This window comes from Bos grunniens, chromosome 8 (assembly GCF_055505025.1).
Source record: "Bos grunniens cultivar Pamir isolate PY7600 chromosome 8, Bosgru_T2T1.0, whole genome shotgun sequence".
Classification (NCBI taxonomy): Eukaryota; Metazoa; Chordata; class Mammalia; order Artiodactyla; family Bovidae; genus Bos; species Bos grunniens.
The window spans coordinates 54314077-54336150 of NC_141172.1; the positions used below are offsets into that span (position 1 = coordinate 54314077).

General features: G+C 40.9%; 1 protein-coding gene across 15 annotated transcripts in view; it reads left to right on the top strand.

The window, feature by feature from the left end:
* Positions 1-18499, top strand: part of TLE4 (TLE family member 4, transcriptional corepressor) — a 167152-nt gene extending 148653 nt beyond the window's left edge. For 14 of the 15 annotated variants that reach the window (XM_086414341.1, XM_086414342.1, XM_086414349.1 and 11 more), the window contains one exon: positions 1032-2724. In XM_086414341.1, the coding sequence (XP_086270467.1) occupies positions 1032-1139 (108 nt within the window). In that variant the 3' untranslated portion in view covers positions 1140-2724. Of the gene's footprint in view, positions 1-1031; positions 2725-18265 lie in introns of those variants that run through there. The other variant, XM_086414356.1, reaches the window with a different exon arrangement.
* Positions 18500-22074: the final 3575 nt, after the last annotated feature.

A 22074-nucleotide genomic window follows, 5' to 3' on the forward strand; every position in this document is an offset into this window, starting at 1 on the left:
CAGGCAGATTCTTAACCACTGGACTACCAGGGAAGTCCCCAACCAGCACTTTTTTGAAATATGAAAATATTTTAAGAGTATATCTTTTTGTAATAAGTGTGTTATATCTTGTATCTGCTGGTTTGGGAAATAAAATGTATTTAATACAGGTTGCAAAGTGAAAGTTTGAGAAGTGCTGGTAGTAGGTTAGCATCTACAATCTAGATGTCAAACATTTATTTTTTTTAACTATTCAAAGCCCCAGTAAAATCTTGTGGGATTTGTTTATTTAGCACAGTTAAAAGTTAACTGTGAATGCTTTGCAATTGGTGTAGTTGGTGTAGTTGAATGTGGTACTGGAACTCTATGAGGGATACATTTTTTCTCCTAACTATTGAACTCACTCCCACTTGCATATTTACGTTCTGTTTTTACATGAGGGTCAACTAGGATTTATATTAGAAATATTTTTACATTTCCTGTCTCAAAAAAAATAGTCTTTTCAGTGCAGTTCCCCCTTATTTAACCTCATCTGGACTCTGAGACTCCCCTCTGAGGTGACAGATGGGTAAAATAGGGCCAGACAGGTTAAGTGATGTGTCTAGTGTTCTGCAGCTCCATCTACACCCAAGCCATCTGAGTGAAACTGAGGGTTTTCATACTGAGAACACTGCCCTTAGCTGGAGACCAGGATTTGAAGTAAAGCCTTCCTTCATCAGCAGGGGGAATTGTACCATGGACTTGCCTGGCGCTCAGTGTCCCCGTCTCCGCACCACTCCCAACCCCTCCCACGACCTCCTACCCCCACCCACCCTCACCCACCCTCCCACCCCAGTAAAGAGCCTCCAGACCAACAGAGGGAAAGCACCTGGCTCAGCCATTTTAAGAATATACCTTAAAGGAACTTAAGGGACTACGTTTTCTCCTTAGGCTCCTATTTTAGTCAAGGGAACATGCTCTGCTTCTTTTTGCTCTGAGTCCTCCAGTCCTGCCTCTCAATATTCATAGGTTTTTCTTTCAGTCTTTAACGTGTTTGTGTGTCTCTTTCCCAGTCCAAAGAATCCTCATCGGTGCTCAGCTGTGACATTTCTGTGGATGACAAATACATTGTCACTGGCTCTGGGGATAAGAAGGCCACAGTTTATGAAGTTATTTATTAAGGACAAATCTTCATGTGAAATGGACTCCTTCTCCTTGTAGCACTTTTTTCTCTCATCCTTCTGTTCCCCCGCATCCAAAACCAAGGATTTCCTATTACTCATTGCAGTTGTGGAAGCAGCCCCTCCTCCCCCACTTCCTCCCTGCTATTGAATTGTGAATACTCATTAAGAACCTGTGATATCAAAATCTTCAGCTATCTACTTGGAAGATCATGGATAACCCTACTTAACAGTGAAAGGAATCTTTAATTATGTATTATATCTGTAATATATTTATTTTGTTTAAAGAAGGCTTTCTAACAATGACTGACTAAATAAAGCTGTCTGTTCCTGCATTGGTAATGAAGATGCGTTGTACTTGATACCCATCCCCCCCTTTTTTTGGCAAAGGAGGGGAAAGGAAGGTTTAAAATAACTGATTAAAAATGTCACTAAATGTAGACTAATGACTGTATAGAGATGTGAAATGTATAATTACATATGGAAGCAATATGTTGCTGTGTTGTTAGATTTTTTTGTTTTTGTTTTTACATATTTTAAAAGATGTTTGGAAATTTAAACAATTAGAATGTGACAGACCACGTCATATTCATTTGAGTCTATTCAGACAACTTTAACAAATATATCTACAGCTTTAGATTATATTCGATAAAAGTACTTGGACTTTTTCTTTTTTTTTCTCTTTTTTTGACTTGTTGACAAGTGTCTTTGTAATATGTTTTTAATTCCTTTTTTATTGTATTATAGACAGATGAACAAATTAAATTTGGCCTCAAAGGGAGAACTTAATCCCTTCTTGATATTTTTGCCACATTTCTTTGCAAAGGGAGATGTATGCCTTTGGGCAGTTTTGTCTACGATAAATTAGGGGCTATTTTTTGGCATGTTCTTTGGGAATGGCGCAGATCCAGGGGAGGAGTCCTCCCACTGTGCAGGTCACGTCTTTTACAAGACAAGGACAGCAGAGGAGGATTTGCAAGGGCCTCCCTCTGAAAACCAGGAAGAATGGACTCTCACCTGGGATGAGGACTTGCTTTCTTTACCTCCAGTTCTTTCCATGTCTTAGTTGGATGTCCCTGAAATGGACACAGACTGTGCCATTGTGCCGGAAACATTGTTGTTATCTTTTATGTTGTTGTTGTTGTGTTAAACTATGATATGTGACTTCTTTTTTTAATTATTATTATTTTGTTCGAATGCTTTAAAAAAATCTTTTAAGTCTGTGGATCTGCTGATGTACAGTGCCTTTGCTGCTATGGATCAAAATCAAGAGAACTGTGTAGATAAACTTTATTGTATAAGTAGAAAATTACTTAATTTCATACTAGAAATGGATGGATGCTGCAAGTTGAAACGGACTGTCCATTGACGTTCCTAGTGTGGTAGCAGAAAACAAAATGGTGTCTTAAGTGCTTAGTGTTTGATGTCATTAACAGTTTCGTAAAACTCTACAGTGTAGAAAGATTTTGATACTAAACTGTGCATTGTACATAGTTCTAATGCATTGTATTGACCACCAGTACTTCTATAATGGTAGATTGTTTGTGCATTCAGACTTTTAAGCATTAAACATAAGTAACTTCTAGTATGCTTATTTCTAATTCTTTGTTTTGCTGGCTTTAGTTTTTTGTTTTTTTTTTTACTGTGCCACTCCTTATATATATTAAGACTTATTAGTTTTATTCAAGGGAGATTGTTGTTAAAAAGTCACGTGGGCTTTTTATTGTTGCTCTTTTAATTCTGTTTTTGTTTTTACTTGAGAAGAGCTAGAAGGGAGAGTGGATAGAAGTTACTGATGACAGGTTGCTACCAAATATTTATTGACTGCCTCTTTAGTTTGTCAAAAAGTTGGCTTGTTACTCAAAAGTCTTGATGTCTTAGAGCTGTACTGTGCTGTGCTGTTCAGTATGGTTACCACTAGTTAGCCATTTGTGGCTATTTAACTTTAACTTGATTAATATTAAAAATTCAATTTGTCTGTCATACTAACTACATTTTAGACATTCAGCTTGCCACATGTGCCTAATGCTATCATGTTGGACTCCATAAATTTGTAGGACATTTGCATCATCACAGGAAGTTCTGTGGGACCAACAGTGTTTTAGAGTTAGCACATGCATACTATTTCCAGCCTTTGCGAAACATTTCCAGCATGATACACTGAAGTCTTTGAAAGCTTAAGATCCCTTGGGCTGCTCCTGGTTGAGTGTGTGAAGCTTCAGCATAAGAAAGCACTTAAAGAATTCTAAACTTTGGGACTCAAAAACCTATCATTTTATAGATCCACTGGGTAGAAAGAAGGCTGAAGATTGGGAGCCTCATGGTGGTCTGGAGTGTCTCAGTGATTGAGCTGTATGAGGTATTGAGTGGTTAGGTGCTAAGAACTCAGCAGTGTTCATTGTGGAAGTAACACTTCAAATGTGAGTGCTGTGAGTGCTGCTATGTCAGATATGATAATGTTTTAAAGTATTCTTAGCTTAATTAGTTATGTTTATCCTTAGTAACATTTCTTTAAAAGTAATAGCGATTTTTTGAGTAAAAGAAAAATCATTTTGGCACAAATAATATGACACTTGCCTACTGTGTTGACACTTGTAGAAGAAAGTGCTTGCCTCAAGCAGTTAGAATTGTTGTTTGGTGCCTGGCGGGTCAATCTGTGATGCCCTTCAATTTTTCTCTCTATAGAGAGCCAAAGCACTGGCCCTTATACTGGATTAAAAATTGAGATGAATGGATAATCAATCCTAGTTTTTAAAAATAAATGGGCATCTTTTTTCTCATTGCTGAGGTTTTATCAGATTAGGTTTTAAGTCTCTGATACCAGTCTCAGGCCTAGATTGACTGCACAGCAGTCTTGATGTTATTGATGTTTTAATTACTTGGTCTTCCATAGTTTTTACTCCACATATGGTCTTGAAAGTTCTGAAGAACGACAAAGATAGAAGCACCCTGAACCAAGGAAAACTTAGTTTGAATGAAAGAAGAGAATGGTGTATAGGACTGGAAGGTTGACTTACATAGAACTACCTAGAAATAAAGAAAATCCCAGATTGAAGATCTTTCAAGACTGGCAGGTCAAACATAAAGTGATAGATGCTAGTATCTTCAGGTTTATGCAGATAAACACTTCCCTTGTGGGCTGCTACTTTTCTGGCTTTGTAACCAGTGAGCTGCGAAAGATATCTTTTATCTGGGGATGGTGTGCGCTGAAACTAACCACAGGCTTATAACACCTGCAAGTGGTTGGTATTCTGCAGCCATGGGATAGCTGGAAACCCAGTTTCAAGCTGTCTCATAACCACAAAATCCTGGGACCCCACAGCTGAGAGCAGGAGATGCTGACGGCACATTCACAAGGCGGCGTTGTGGACAGAGGCACAGGACACAGCAAGACTTGGAGTAGCTAGACCACCAGCAATGCCCTCCGCTGTCAAGACAGCCAGTTTTGTATCCTCAGTGGAACACTCTTGGACTGGCAGCATATAACTTCAGGGATTTGTCAACTGATATTTTCGTCAGTTGTAAGGAAATTTGTACTGAAATTCCTTGCCTGGCATTAAGTAAGTTAAAGGCATTAAGTTAAAAAATTATAAAGATGTAGGTACCAAAAGAAATTCTTTTGACATTCTTGGGTGTACATTTCTATAGCTGCCAGCTCCTGGGTAACCTATAGAGTGATGTCAGCGGTGAGCTTAGGGTCCGACTACCCCTCAGTTTCCCACTGGGGCATCAGCAGCAAAAGTAGTCTTGCCACCGTCCGTGTTTTTTGTTTGTTTTGAACTAATTGCGTTTATCTGCCTTTCAGTTCAAGCTTCCATTCATAGCTGACAGTGGAAATACTTTTATTTTTAACAACCCAAGCACATCAGAAAGCCTCTCATGTGTCAGAACATTGTAACACCAGTGCTGTTCTGGTGGTAGGAACTAACTTGCCTTATAAGCTGCTGTGAACATTGTGTTTTAGTCTTGTTTGGGTTTCTGGCAGTGAGTGACAGAATTTTTTGGGTCCCAGATAGGAACTAGCAGCAGAGCTGAGCTCTCACTTACCTCTCCCCAGGGAAGGAAATTCTCAGCTGGGATCTTAGCTCTTTGGCCTACAGGAAGGAGAGTTCCCACAGGGCTGCCTTCAGTCCAGAGAAAAAGCACAAGCAAGTGTTTTTACCAAAGTCGCTCTGGCTGATCTCACAGCAGGCCTAGACAGGCTGGATGCTGAATTTACACAAAAGGGCACAGAGCTTCAGAGGAGAAAAGTGATTTTCCCAAACTCTGTCTTCCGAAGAAGATAAGTCACTCTGAACCTCAAGGCTCTAGACTTGGACCTGGGGCCACCGCCTAGTGGGGCAGGTGGGAAGGAGGATGGAAAGGGTGTCTTCAAATGGGCAGGAACCTTGCTGCTCTTTGTCCCTTTTCACATGAGTTAACCAGCCTGGAGACTTGTGCATCACAGCCCATCTTTAAAACTCCTGGAGCCAATCATATATTGTCTGTTGAGTTCCTGCATGTGAATAGTCACTGTCACTGGGTACATGAGGCCAAGACCTACTGTGGGCTAGTAGATTTACCCATGCCTGACCCCGATATCTTACTGCCTCAGGCAGGAAGCCCCAGCCACCACCGCTGCCCCCACCCCAGTTAGACTTGACATTGTGGTTTGATGAAAATATTTGGAACTAAGAAGTTTTCTGTTCTTTTGGCAGAAAACTTAAACTCACATAAAAGGGATGATTTATTTGAATTGGGTGCAGCAAATAAACACACATACTAAAGGTACATATGAGGTGTTTGGGTGTTGGGAATTTAGGCAGTAATTTTTTTGATTGTGTTTACATGGAGCCCAAGCTAATTCCCAGTGGTTTCTAGGGACCCATCATTTCTCCCCAGACCTAGGTAGTAGTTGGCCATTTCTCAGTCTTACTCAGTGCCCCCATAGCATCTTCTAAAAGAAGCTACCATAGGTGGTACCCTGGCCATGTTTTATGTGGTGGAAAAAATGAGTGGAGTTAGATATTTTTGTTCTTCCAGGAGGCTGGGAAGTAGCAGGAGAATGAGTTGGTGGTGGGAATTATGTCAGAGAAAACTGTCAGGGCGAACGTGTGCCCTTCCTCTTTGTGGACCAGCGGCACATGGACAGGGCAAGACCCCATCAGGAACCACCTTGAGGAGTGGAGTGAGATCCCCGACACCACGCATCGAGCACAGAGTCTTCCCTAAAACAACTTCCCATTATTTGAAGAACTTCAGTCAGACACCTCTGTGCCCCGAAAGAGTTCTGCTTCAGTACTACTCACCTTGTTTATGGATCAAGTCTTAGCATCACGCATCCAACTCAGGGAAGCCTGGTGCTGCCAAGAACAAAATACCACCCCCAAAGCCTGTTCACCTTTCGCAGATGACTGAAAACAACATTTACAGGATTTGTTGAAGTCATCTATTAAGCTTTGCTCTTCAGTCTCCTGCAGACCCACATAGCCCAGGTAGACACTCAGTGTTAATGAAATGTGATTTCAGATTTTATGGCTGGGCCAGGAAGTTGACAGGGTTTCCAGGCTGAGGGTCAGTCAACACTACTGCATGCACATGTTAAGGCCTCAAGTTCTCTTGTCAACAAGAACAGCCTCCTGGGTGCAAGGTGGCGGTTGTGAAAGTTGCTCTGAGAGGACAGAGGCCTTGATTCACAGGTACCTGTTGCTGAGCGAGTCTTAAAAGCAAACCATAAAGTGCCCCTAGGGAGAATTTTAGAGTGTTCAAGCTGCCTAAAATGGGAGGATTTACCTCCAGCCCCTGAAGGGCAGTGGGTGTGTGTTCACATCAAGGGGCTCAGGCCCAGGTGATCGCCCTGGACCTACACCAGCTTTGCAGACTTCCTCATGTGCAGGCAGCCTTGAGTCAGGAGCACCAAACGGACTTGAGTTCAACACCTACAGACTTGTGGCAGATGGCATCTCCACCCCATGGCCTTTTGTGTTTGTTTGAATATGTCTTTTTCTAGCGGAAGATTTGTTTTCACATGAGTTACAACAGCATTATGGTGTCTTTTTCCTAATACATGCTATTAGATTTGTGGAATTCATGCAAGCCTTGAACCTAGATCCCAGACCTTCAAGAGTGAATAAGATAAGGCAAGTTGGTATTGTTCAAGCTTATAAAGGTTTTATCTTTTTTCTGTTCCTTTATTGAGGTATAATTGACATATAACAGTGTAAGTTGCCGGTGTATAATGAAGTAATTTGATACACATATAATGTTGCAAAATGATTACCACAATAAGGTTCGTTAACACAGCCACCACTTCAATAACTGTGTGTAGTGAGAATACTTAAGATTTACTCTCTCATGGCAGCTTTCAAGTATACAATTCAGTACCATTCCATAGAGTCACCATGCTGAATATTAGAGCCCCAGAACATACTAAAACGGGAGGTTTGTTTCCTTTGGCCAGTGTCTTCCCTGCTTTCCCCCCAGTCCCTCTTGCCTTATCCCCAAATCCCTGGAGACTACTGCTCTATGCTATTTCTGTGAGTTTGCCCTTATTGAGATTCTGCATATAAGTGGAATCGTAGCGTTTTTGTCTTTTTCTGTCTGACATTTCAGTCAGCATCATGCCCTGGGGGGTCCATCCATGTTGTAAACATTAGAATGGCTTCCTTGCTCCTAGCTGAGTAAGGTGTGTGTGTGTCTGTGTATCACATTTTTGTAGCCCATGTGTTGATGGACACTTTGGGTGTTTCTATTTCTTGGCTGTTGTGACTGAGGCTTCAGTGAACATAGGGGCACAGATACCTCTTCAAGAGAATGATTTCATTTTCCTTGAATATATGCCCAGAGGTAGGTTTACTGGATCTATTATATGGTAGTTCTATTTTTAATTGACTGAATAGTCTATCTCCATTACCGTTTTAATGGCTCTACCAATTTACGTTCCCACCAAAAGTACGTGAGGGTTTTGTTTTCTCTATATCTTCACCAATATGTATGTGTTCTTTGAAAAAAATATTTAGGTCCTATACTCATTTTTAAATCAAATTATTTTTTGCTATCATGTTGTATGAGTTTCTTGACTATTTTGGATTTTAACTTCTAACCTGATATGTGAATTGCAAATATCTTCCATTTCATGGGTTGCCGCTTCATTTTATTGTTTTTGTGGTTTTTTTCCCCCTTTTGCTGTGCAGACAGCTTTTTCGTTTGAAGTAGCCCCACTTGTTTATTTTAAATGTTGTTGCTTGTGTTTTTGGTATGCATCGAAAATGCCAAGATCATTGTGAAGGAAATTTTACCCAATATTTTCTTCTAGGAGTTTATAATTTGAGGTCTTGCATTTAAGTCTTTAATACATTTTGCGTTAATTTTTGTGGGTGGTGTAAGATAGGGGTCCAGCTTATTATTTTGTGTGTGATTATCCAATTTTAACACCAGTTATGGAGAAGACTACTAATGTCTTTTGCCCATTGTGTATTCTTAGGTCCCTTGTCATGTACTCGTTGGCTGTATAGATATGGATTTATTTCTGGACTCTCAATTCTGTGCCATTGGCCTCTGTTTTTATGCTGGTACTATGCTGTTTCGATTACTCATCTTTGAGGTATAGTTTGAAATCAGAGAGCATGATACTTCTAGCTTTGTTATTTTTTTCTCAAGATTGTTTTTGTTATTCAGAGTATTTTGTATTTCCATACAAATTTTAGCATTGTTTTTTTGATTTCTGTGAAAAATGCCACTGAAATTTTGATAGGGATTATGTTGATTCTGTAGATGACATTGAGTAGTATGGATTTTTCGACAGTGTTCTGATCTACAAACACAGGCTATCTTTCCATTTATTTGTGTTCTTTTCAATTTCTTTGATCATAATTTTCAATGTAGAGATCTTTCACCTCCTTGGTTAAGTTTATTTCTAAGCATTTTATTGATTTTGATTATATTCCACCCAGAGGCACTCTACAATCAAGCACATTAATATTTCTGGGACAAAACAAATGTTCATACTAAGTGGAGTAAGTGACGACTATACTTCTACACCTCAGTTCAGGGTAATTTTGCCCCAGATGCATCATGAAAAAGTGTCTGGTATTCTTTGAATTTTCCATCTTGGAAGTGAAGGATTTGTGGACCTGTACTCCTGTATCATTGTGGACAGTGACTGCAGCCATGAAATGAAAAGACATTTGCTCCTTGGAAGGAAAGTTATGACAAACCTAGATAGTGTATTAAAAAGCAGAGACATTACTTTGCTGACAAAGGTCTGTATAGTCAAAGCTGTGGTTTTTCCAGTAGTCATGTACAGATGTAAGCTGCTGCTGCTGCTGCTAAGTCGCTTCAGTCGTGTCCGACTCTGTGCGACCCCATAGACGGCAGGCTCTACCATCCCTGGGATTCTCCAGGCAAGAACACTGGAGTAGGTTGCCACTGCCTTCTCCATTATGTGAAAGTGAAAAGTGAAAGTGAAGTCGCTCAGTTGCGTCTGACTCATAGCGACCCCATGGACTGCAGCCTACCAGGTTCCTCCTTCCATGGGATTTTCTAGGCAAGAGTACTGGGTAAGAGTTGGGTCATAAAAAATGCTGAGTGCTGAAGAATTGATTCTTTCAAATTGTGGTGCTGGATAAGACTTGAGAATCCCTTGGACAGCACGGAGATCAAACTGTCAATCCTAAAGGAAATCAACCCTGAATATTCATTGGAAGGACTGATACTGAAACCAGAGCTCCAATACTTTGGCCATCTGATGCAAAGAGCTGACTCATTGGAAAAGACCCTGAAGCTGAGAAAGATGGAGGGCATGAGGAGAAGGGGTCGGGGGGGAGGGGGATGGCAAAGGATGAGATGGTTGGATGGCATCATCAACTCTTGAGTTTGGGCAGACTCCGGGAGATGGTGAGGGACAGGGAAGCCTGGTGTGCTGCAGTCCATGCGGTCACAGAGTCGGACATGACATAGCAACAGCAATTCCTGTTGTCCCCATTTTATAGATAGAAGTCGGATCCACAGAGGTCAGGTGGCTTGAATGACAGCAGGTTTTTCTGTCTGACCTGAGCTAGTGTCAGCATGTCAGTGACTGTAACAGGGTTGCCCAGGTGTTCTTCTGGCTCCCTCTGTTAGACTGCTCTGTCTCGCCCCTGTATACCCTTCCAAATCTGCATTTCTTCTAATCAGTTACTGAAAATTACCCATTATGCCTAAGCAAAATACCATATTTTCCTTTAAAAAGAAAAAAATGGGGCCTGAACTCTGCTACCACATCCTCACCTCTGAGAAGCTTGCTTCTTGGTTTGGTCCTATTTTCTGTGTGACAGAATCTGACTTAGACAAAAGCCATTATTGAAAAAGCAATATACTTTAATGATAACAAAAACATCAAAACATCAGCAAAAAACATGAAGCATCAAAATACCTTTCAAAATATTTACTGATTGGAAATGTCCTAATCCATGTTTTGTTTTTCTCTTTTAAACCTCAAATGTCCATAGCTTTTTTTTTTTTTTTTAGTATTGATAAAATGGTGTATTTTGTTTTGGCCTTTTTTTTTTTTTTTCTTTGTTTGAAATGTACTTTGTAGTATGTACACAATAGTCTTGTTGGAAAGATGGGTCACACAGAAGATTTTCTTTGATTACTAGTGTGTGTTTTGATTCGTGAGCTCATAAACGCCCAAGCATGGCGGTTAAAACAGAATTGTTTACAGTTGTGTTATAACTGCACTGAGATAATAGGAGGCCCTGCTCACAGCATAGATTGAGCTGCGAGGCAAAGATCAGAGATTGCTTGAAATCCTGGGAGCCACTATTCTGGATCGACAAAGGTGTTTGATCCAGTGCTCTAATTTGGGGACAGTTTGATTATGTACCCTGCATGCTTGCTCTCAGACACCTGTATGAAACACATTGATTCTCTCCATCACCAAGAAAGGAACTCTTAGGGAATTCAGAGAGATGAGTTTGTAGTATTTTAATTTGGGTCTCATCACAGAATTTGGACCAATTAAGTTACTGTCTGAATTGCGTTCCTGTGAAAAAACAAGGGCTGCGCAGAGCCAGTGCAGGTATGCATAGCTATTTAGACAATGTGTAATTGATTCCCTGAGGAGAATTGCACAGCTATGAATGTTTTCAGTGTGTTCTCAAGGTCATCTTATATGGATGTTGCAGAGTTGTAATCTTGTTCATCTGTGTGGTCCTGACAAACCTCTCCTGAAATCTCCAGCCATCCAGGGAGGTATCACTGTGTCCACTATTGAACACTGATGCCTTGCATCAATCACCCTCTCTCTGGAGATAAGGATTGTACACAATGCCAGTGACGGGCGCAGCAGGCAGTAGTGAACATTCACTCTTCCCTTGAGTAACCCACCCCCCTCATACTGTTAGACCAGGCGTTTCCAGTGGATATTTGCTCTCTTGACTATTATAAGACTAACTTATGTTTACAGAAGGTTTCATGTAAGGTGTGACAATAATCAAGCAGATTAGCAAGTGTGTTGAAAATTTTGTACAACTTTTTACAATGCAGGTGGAGACTTTTCTAAAAGAAAAATTTCTAATCCAATGTTTTCTAAGACCAAATCTTAATGTCTAAGTAAATACCCTATCAGACATGTGTGGGGCTCTCAATATTAAAGGGATGTTGATAGGAAAGTTGGTCTTTTTTGCCACATACCTTTCTGAGATTTTTTTTTAGCATTATCCATGTGGCTCAAGTTAAATTCCTTAAAACCTAAAGTTTGCTAATGCTGAGTTGTAGAAGTCCTATTGCACGTGTGTGTGCCATCATGGTGACTTAGGAAAATAGTTAGGCTTTATAATTAGGCTGGTAGATGATTGAGAACAAATCTGAGAGGAGTTAAATGTCTATTCATTTATTCAATAAGTGCTTATTACATAGCTTCTCTGTGTTTTAAAGAACTGAGTTAGGTATTGGGGATACAGGCATGCACAGAAGAAAGAAGGTCCCTGACCTCATGGATTCTAGCATGGAATAGGCCTGCATGTAGGCAATTAAGTGATCATAGCACGGCTGGGTGCCTAGGACACCCAGGGGAGTTCAGGACACTATAGGACTACATGGAGGGAAACATGCCCCAGACTGTTGTAGGGTCAGGGAGGCTTCTGGAAGAAGTGACATCTAAGCCCAAACCTGAACAATACATAAGCATTGATCAGATAGGTAGTTTGTGTATATTGAGGGGTGGCAGAGTGAAATAATGCAAGAGGAAACAAATGAAAATAACTAGAGGTGACAGACAGCATGGAGACTTCCAAAATCTTGGGAGCCCTTTGGTGTGGCTGGTGTTTAGGGTGCAGGGGTGGGGGTGGGAGCTCAGTAACCAAAGGCAGCTAGACCCTAAGACCCTCATCAGCCACTTAAGGCTCTTCAACTTTCATGAAGGGCAGCGAGGGCCTACAGAGGATTCAAAGCAGAGGAGTAACATTGTCAGGTCCTGATTTTGAGAGGATCACTCAGGTACACGTGAAGAATAGAGCAGAAGGAGAATGAGCTGAGCCCAGAAACTACTTAGGAAGCTATAGCAGCGACTCGGGTGAAACAGGAGGCCAGCCTTGAACAAGGATGGTGACGCTGGGAGTGTGAACAGGTTCCGAGAACATTGAAGGGGATAGACTTGACCAGGGCTGGGTGATTTATTGAATGCTGAATTACGATGGTTATTCAATTATTTTTCTGTTCCATTAGCATTCAACAGAAAATGACCTTGACTAATGTAAGTGACAAAGGGATTTCCTGTAAGGCAATTGGGATAAGCCACAACAGCCTGGGGTCCAGAAAGCGGAGAACTTCATCTCTTCAAAGTCATCAGAAGTCCAAGGGGCCACTTTTTTCCTAGTTCAGTTCAGTTCAGTTGCTCAGTTGTGTCCGACTCTTTGCGACCCCGTGAATTGCAGCACGCCAGAGAGTGCTGCCATAAAATGTGTTTGTTCTAATCATTTCTCGCCTCTCAGATGTATTCACTCAGAATTCAATCTCAGGGTACGGCCGGGGTTGGTGTAGTCTGTTACCAGCACAGTGGAAGAAAGAGGGACAGGGCCATAGGAGTGGACAACCCAGTGGCGTGAAGGGAGTGATCGAGGCAGATGTCCAGTGTGGGCCTTGATCCCTGGTGTGGATGATGGGGCTGATGGTGGTACCTCCTCTGAGAGAGGAAAAGGAGCGGTTTGGGGAGTGGCATTTAGTACTGGGCATACACACAAAGAAAGTGAAGATACAAGTCTAGAATCGGAGAAAAATGTCTAGGCTGAGGAGGTAGTCATCAGTATCATGTTGTAATAGAATCCATGGGAATGGAGGAGATGGTGTAAGGATGGTGTAGTATGCAGGGGAGAAAGGCTTGGCAGAATCTACAAGATGAAGGTGAGTGAGTCTACAAGGAAAGGCAGGTAAAATAAGTTGAACGTGGGTAGTGTTCTCCCAGCTCTGTGATGGCTGCTGATGATCCCCACCTCCTGGTTTTCACACTTGTGTGTGGCCTCCTCCCACACTGCCAGAATCCATCTGTGTAACCGATAGAATGTGCAGGTTATAGGAGGTTATGAAAGACACTGGCTCCTCTTTTGCTGCCATGTTGTGAGCACCTTGTAAAGAGGTCCGTTATCATGAGCATCTCAGGTCTTCAGCCAAACCCTTGTGTGAATGAACTTAGAGGTAGACCCTCTAGCCCAAGTCACACCTTGTTTGTAAAGTCATGAGAGACCCTGAACCCTCACCACCCAGGTCAGCTGCTCCCAGATTTCTGACCCACATAAATTGAGATTATAAATTGTTTGCTGCTTTAAACCATTAACTTTTGAGGCAGTATATTGGCACCTCACTCCAGTATTCTTGCCTGGAAAATCCCATGGACGGAGGAGCCTGGTAGGCTGCAGTCCATGGGGTCGCTGAGGGTTGGACACGACTGAGCAACTTCATTTTCACTTTTTACTTTCATGCATTGGAGAAGGAAATGGCAACCCACTCCAGTATTCTTGCCTGGAGAATCCCAGGGACAGAGGAGCCTAGTGGGCTGCTGTCTATGGGGTAGCACAGAGTCAGACACGACTGAAGTGACTTAGCAGCAGCATACAGCAATAAATAACAGGCTCTTTGTAGCTTAGATCTTGTTGATTTTTTTCCTCCTCCATTGATTCAGTTCCACTCTCCAGTTCTCTTTTCATCACGTTTCATTTCTGATCTCCCTCCAAATTACTAATAAAAATCAAAGAAAGCTAACATTTTTCACCTATCAAACTGGAAAATACTTTTTTAAAATCCAGTGTTAGAGACATTGTCATATACTGCAGATGAGAGTTGAAATTAATACAACTTTTCTGAAACACTTTTGGGAAATGTACTTAAGTCATTTTAATAATGTGTATTAGTTTTGATTCAAAAATACAATTTCTATGAGTTTGCATTAGGAAAATATCTGAGGACATAAGGTATTTTTTGTTGTTGTTGTCGTTTTGAAATCTGGATACAAATGACAGAAACCCAACCTGAAAAGGCATAAGCAAAAACAGAGTTTATTGGTTAGGGGAATCTAAAGGTTTTAAGAACTGAGGTACAGAAAGGCAGATGCAGCTGGATCTCAGGAATAGTTGGAATCAGAGCTTGAATGTTTCCATGTCTTGTCCCATCACCCTTATCTGCTGCTTTCTGGGTATTCTTTTATTTTTAGGACAGACTGGCTTTTCCTCACAGTGGGAAGCATTGATCCAATGGATGTTCTTAACAAAGGAGAGGGTATGACCAATCTCAAACTTTGTGAGTTCTAGTACAAAACAGTTCTATGGAAAGACTCTGAAGGCTCAGTCTGGATCAGAAGCTCACCCATGGAATAGTCGATTGCAGTGCTGGCAGTTGGTGTCTGTTGACTTATGTACCCAATTTAGATGGATTGGTTGTGTCTAAGATGGCAAGGATATGAGAAAACATGGTCATTTCTGTCACAGCTGTGTGGTCTTGGAGAAGGAAGAGGGATGTGGTGACTAGGCAGGCAACCCCGCCAATGGAAACTTTTCCATGTCATAAGTCAGACACTAGATGGACTATAATGTCCAAACTATGGAAATGGGAGGTGGGGATGAGCAAGTGGAGTGAAATCAAATAACCATTGGTGACTTCCGATTGATGGCAGAAGATAGGACGTTTATAGGTGTATCATTGAATCTCCTCACCAAGTTACTTTCTTGAAGTGGACTCTCCTGCATGTGAATGAAAGAGAGGAACTTTTTAAAAGATATGTGTATGTTTATTTGACTGTGTTGGGTCTTAGTTGAGGCATGCATGATCTTTGTGCCTGGATGTGGAATCTTTAGTTGTGGGATCTAGTTCCCTGACCAGAGATCAATCCCAGGCCCTCTGCATTGGGAGCATGGAATCTTAGCCACTAGGCTACCAGAGAAGCCTCAGGAATTTTTATCACATGCCTGCAGTGTGCTTAACTCTGGGGAAGTTACCTATATACCTCAATATCTGAATACATTGCATATATAAATATATAACATTCATATACACACATCATATAGGAAATCTCATTTCTGATTTCAACTCAGTAGGCCCATTTTAATAGAAGGACATGGAAGGCTGAGCAAATTTATATGATTTACCTGAAGCTGCATAACTATCAAGTACTCAAGCCAATTTTGAAACCCTGACTCATATATGCTATCTCCTTATATCATATAACCTTTCTCAAAATTTTTACCCCAAGACATTTTAAAGATATGGCTTGTCTTTCACTTAGTGCTTAATATACCATTCTTTTTGCATTTTAGTGCAAAAGCTTGAGTTTATAAAGTTCGATTTTCTTCAAAATAAAATGTATACCATAATTTCTGCTTATTTATAAAAAAAATGTCAATTTGTAATGAAATATCCCCAAAAATGTAAATTCCATACCTAAATTGTCTCGGATGTCCTTAGAGAGTTGACTTTTCTTAGGCAAGGGAAAGTCTTCTCCAATATTCTAGTTTCTGACCATCCATTCCTCTTAGAGTTGTGATTATTCCCCAAGCAGTAGCTTCCCTACCCACTATTCCTTTTCTGGACAAGTGTCATTGAACACAGGCTAGGACTATGTTTGGGACTGGTGAGCACAATGACGGGTCCATGAGTGACTTATTTCTATACCAAATACACACCAGATTTCTCCTACCCAGTCCCCTACCTGCCAACTGAACGCTGAAACACTTGAGAGCTGTGCTTTTCAGTAAACCTGTACAGCAAGTTTCTTCTGATTTGCAGTCATCTGTTGATGAGTACATGGAAGGCAGATTCAGGAGCTTTGTAAAATCCAAGCTTTGTTACATCTTTTTCATCCCTCTGATCTACCAGGCCTGTCACTCTGTTTTAGAAGGAAATTAGATGGTTCTGACAAGACTGTTCTTCACAAAGCAATGTTGATTATTACCTAAGATTCTGTGATCATATGGGTGTTTGCAAATTGATTTTTTGATGATTTGTTCTAGTATTTTCCAGGTATGAAAGCTAAATTGACTACTCTATGATTTTCAGGGCTGTCCGTTTCTCAGTTTCAAATATAGATCTTATCTCTGCTTTTTTACTGTGTAGTGGCCTCACTGATCCTTGTCAAATTTTTTAAATTGCTTTTGTAAAACATCATTAGGCTTCCTTGCTTAAAAGTTACATAAGGGGGAACACTTAAGGAAATGATGGCTTAAATATTTACAGTTTTTTTTTTTTTTTTTTTAAAGAAAACACAGTAGTAAAAAACTAATATCTGGAATTTCTTACAGATGGCAAACTCTTAAAAGATTTACTAGACCACTACCCACAGCTCTAAGGTTAGCCTTAAACAAAATTTGAAATTTAGAAGGATACCATTACAGGGGCAAAACGGTAAGTAATGCTTAGTGAAATAGTAAAGGATGTTTAAGGATACTGATTCAAATATTTCTTCCCCTTGGCAAGTTTGCTTTGTAAAAGACGTAACAGATTATAAGATAATATATACTTTTGAGATGTAAAGAGATTTGTTGATTAGCAGACATTTGATCCTGTCCAAAATGTCCATTGAAACATTTGGCCCATGACAAAAAGTCCTTGAAATTTGTCTGTATTGAAAACATCCATGAGTGTATTTGGCTCGTGACAAATGGTCCTTGATACTTGGTTCTATCAAAACATCCACACTGAGAACATGTTCCTGGGCTCAAATATCCCATAATGTTTATTTGTACTTTGGTTTATAAGATAATACATAAAAAATACTATCATGTTTTACTTGTCCAATAATTGTGCTGTGACTACATTGCCAATAATAATGTTTCTTGCCTCCACGGTGTAGCTGGTAATGGCACATAGGCTCGGTAGACGGGTCAGGGTCCAAATCTTGCAGAGGAGCAAGACTTGTGTTGACTGTGTAAACCGAGGAGGAGTCGTAAGTTAGAGAAACACACAGAGGGCAAGAAGTCAAGGATGGATCTTACAATGAAAGGTATGTTGATATGTTTGGTACGTTAATGGTCCGTTAAGGGCATTTGGTTGAATGTGCGTGGGTTGTTCAGTGAGGGCAGAATTTGAAAGGAGGAGCTTGGTCAAGCTGCTTTGTAAAAGGGGCAGAGAATGTGTTGATGTAAACACTTTGTGGAGCAGATACCATGTTCAGGAGGATTGAGAGCAGGTATGGCTTTTCTATCATACAGCTGTCGGGTATAAGAACCCAGCAGGAGGAGGATACTGGGCATCTAATTAACTCCCCTACAGCTATTCCATCCCCCAGGGTTAATGGGCGATGTTTCCCTTGAATCAGTGTCCTATATGGGTACAATCTTGGTAGACCACAAGGAGTATGACCTGTCTTTGTATAGTTTTAATGGGAGTGACTATCCATCAGCATGGACTACCACCACACCCTCAGCTGGTGCCTTCCTACTGGCTGATCCAGTAGGATCAGCCACTTATTGAATCCATAAGACATCAGTAAGATTTCCCCTGCCAATAAACCAGTGACCACTGGTCAGACAGTCACAAAAGAAAGCACACATACACACTTTCTTGACAAAGTGACATCTTTGTTTGAAAAATCTCATTGTAACATGGCATAACATAGTATACCCACAAAAAGAAAAGCCAGCATTGCATTGTAGTGGGTTTTTCCATTTCTTTTCCTTTAACAGAGGAGAATCTGCAATGCCCAATGTATAACTAGTCAGGATTTGGATAGCATGGTCATCCAGCATGAGATGGAAGAACATAAGCACAATATTGCTGTTGAAAGGAAAGTAAGAAAAACCCAGAATAGGTTGAAAGGATGTGCAGAAAAGAATGAAATAAAACATCATCACGGGTATTTTGAAGAAGTCTCCATGACATTAACAATGAAGAGGTCTTATTAATGCTACCACAAATGAATTCATTGAAAAGGCAAGTAAACAGAATTCAAAGCAGATGTCAATCCCCAAACCCAACTTCATTGCATGAAATTGAAATGTCTGAGGTGCATAAAGTGACCACATGTGGAGAACTATTTCTTATGCACAACTCTGGTGCTCAAGATAACATAAGAACATTTATGCACCTTGGACAATTGTTTTTGTTGTTCTTTGTTCAGTTGCTAAGTCACGTCTGACTCTTTGGGACTCCATGGGCTACAGCACGCCAGGCTTTGCTGTCCTTCATCATCTCTTAAGAGTTTGCTCTAACTCATGTCCATTGAGTCGGTGATGCCATCCAATCATCCCATCCTCTGTTGCCCCCTTCTTCTCCTGCCCTCAGTCTTTGCCAGCATCAGGGTCTTTTCCAAGAGTCGGCTCTTTGCATCAGGTGGCCAAAGTATTGGAACTTCCGCTTCAGCATCAGTCCTTCCAATGAATATTCAGGGTTGGTATCCTTTAGGATTGACTGGTTTGATCTCCTTGCTGTCCAAGGGACTATCAAGAGTCTTTTCCAGCACCACAGTTCAAAAGCATCAATTCTTCGACACTCAGCCTTTTCCATATTTAAAGGCCAATTCCACATTTTTCAGTGATGGCATCTTTAAGGCAGCACTACCACAGTTAAGTTATTTCCTGTGCACAGTGTAATATTGGGTTATTTTATGTCATTTATGCACTAACCATGAAAAGGTGAGAAGACACTTCTAGATATATGAACACATATATGAAAAAGTACTTGTATTTACATGGGAAAGAAATCTTGACTGTAACCCTTTATTGTGCATGATGGATTTTGAGATTGCAAATATGAATGCAATTTGATGACTCTTACCACATGCACAAGCAAACGGATGCTTGTTTTCACTTTTCATCATCACTGTGCCAGAAATGTATCTTCTTTGAGTCTAACACACAAATATAGGAGAATGGAAACTAACACCGAGAAGTGTGTGTTTAAGTTGTTTGGACTTCTATTTTTACCTTTGGAAGATGTAAAGGAAACTTTTGAGTGCATTGTGGAGAATGCAGAAGAAAATTTAGATGACCATAGATTACATTGAGAGAATGTGTGTTCACAGAAGGCATGGAGGAGGTAGAAGATCAAAAACTCCCAAGATTTTTGGAAGAAACCTGGAATGTTCATACATCAGTACTGAACCACGGGGCAAACAATGCATTGGAAGGCTGACAAACCTCATTTCAGAAGCTGGTAGTAGTATATCATCCTTCATTTGGAGATTTATTGAAGTGTTAAACTGTGAACGGCAAAGCAGTGAACAATTTATCACCCAGGTTCTTGGTGTTCACACTCAAATACGTCCACCAACTTCACGATGATACACACACAATCAAATTGATATAACTGAGAAACAGACAAATGCAAAGCCAGTAATCAGGTAGATATATACTTAAGAGCAGTTGCTCATCGTTTAAGAGTAACCTTGCTGAACTTTATAATGAGGAAGAACAAGAATGGATGTGAAATCCGAACTTCATCGATTACAGTAAAGATAATATAAATAAAACTTTAACCAATTTAAATGCTGCACTAGTGGTAAAGAACCTGCGTGCCAATGCAGGAGACATAAGAAATGGAGGTTCAGTCCCTGAGTTGGGAAGATCCCCTGGAGGAGGGCATGGCAAGCCACTCCAGTATTCTTGCTGGAGAATCCCTCTTGCTGGACAGAAGAGCCTGGTGGGCTACAGTCCACAGGATTGTACAGGGTTGGACACGACTTAAACGACTTAGCATGCAGCACACATGCATTATGTAATGAGTCATTGGCCAAATGTCTCAGTGGACATTTTGGACAGAACCAAGTCCTGCAAGGGATTTGTTTAGCTCTCAAAAGAATAATCAATGCTGGAGATCAGTGTTTTCTTCTGGTATTCGGGTAAGTTCAATATCATATTGGAAGCACACTGAAATTGTCTAACTAAATTATTGTATTTATTAGTCAACAACCAGCTGACTATTACTATGTGGAAATGATATAAAGATGACAGTTATTTGAGGTTGTGCTAAATTCATAGGAAAACCAGAGCCAGCTGTTAAAATCTCCCCTCACCGCCAAACATTTGGGGGGAAAACTAGGTGAATATACCTGAGTGTGCTCTGGAAAAGGATTTCCTTCATTCTCTAGTTACTTCCTTGGCACCATCATAGGCTCATTGGTACACTTAGCTTTGAAGTCTCGAAGCAATAGTTCAGTAAAGAGAGCTTTGTGACTCCAAGGCAGACAGAACCATTTTTCAATTGCAGAAGCACTTAATTCTTTCTCACTTTAAGTGTGAAAGCCATTTGGGCAATAGCCCAGGCAGGGTATTGCAGACCAGGAGTGAAAAACTCTTGGCCTCTAAGAAGAAGGAGTGGGGGAAAATTCAGTTACAATTTAAGAGACCAAGGAAGGGGAGAAAAAAAAAATACTGCTTTTAGAAAAAAAAATGTGCTTTTGGCAACTCTACTTGAGACTCTCAAATTTGGAAGTTAAACATGGGAAAATGTTATAAACGAGTTGCACCATATTTGTCTATCACTCTCTTTTTGAAGTGGCAATCTGGGTGACTGGAAAGTATGAACACATCTCTATTCTAGTGCAGCTTGCTGAGAACTGCAAGTTATAGACTGAAGCCTGCCTGTTGGGCTGCTGCTTATAAATAGAAGGAATCTGGTTCATGCCATAGAGTGGGAGCTTTGGTTTGGTGTTTTGCATGTGTGTGAAGGCAGCTAGTGTGTATTTGATGGGACAGCTCAGCTGTCGTGAGCTGGCAAGTAGTGACAGAAGGGAAAAAAGGGGCCCAGTAAAGAGCCATTCTCTGATGAGTTTGAACATCTGATTCTCTGATGTTCTCCTTGATGAGTCGGGTTTCCTATAGCAGGATTCCTCATGCTTGGCCTCGGATGCTGGGGCCAGCTAGAGTGTCACAGAGGAGGCCAGGGGAGTTCTGGAGGATCATAGAGTTTCACACGCACCTGTAGCTGTTTGGTAACAGCTCATCCTCCAAGATGACAGGCATGTACTTCCTTCTTGTTTTTGATGCTGGTAGTTATTTTATGAGATGAGAGGTCCATAGAAATTTTGAGAATTATGGGCTGTCCATATTCAGGTAGGAATACATATCCTTAGAAAAGAACAATATCTACTGAGTAGGTTACTGCCTTTGCAACATTTTATTTAATTCTTACAGTAACACAATTATGTAGGTGGCATAGCCCAACTTAAATGGGTGGAAAGGGAAGTTCAGGGAAGAGGAGGGATTGGCTCAGAGTCTAAAACCAGTGAGTGGTGTGATCAGTCTACCCAGCTTGACCTTGACTGCTCATGATCCGTTGCTTCACCTTTTCCCCATGAGGAAAGCACACCTATGGGCACACCTGTGAGAGCCTGCTTATCCTAGGAGACCAGTGCAGCATTGTTTGCCTTGTAGCTGGGGTTCACTTATGTCTTCACAACTCTACAAGAGGAGAGATGGGAGTTCGGTAGCTCATGCACTCTGGCAGTTCTGTCCAGAGGCCACATAGTTCCACACCAGGCCTGCTTTATAGACGG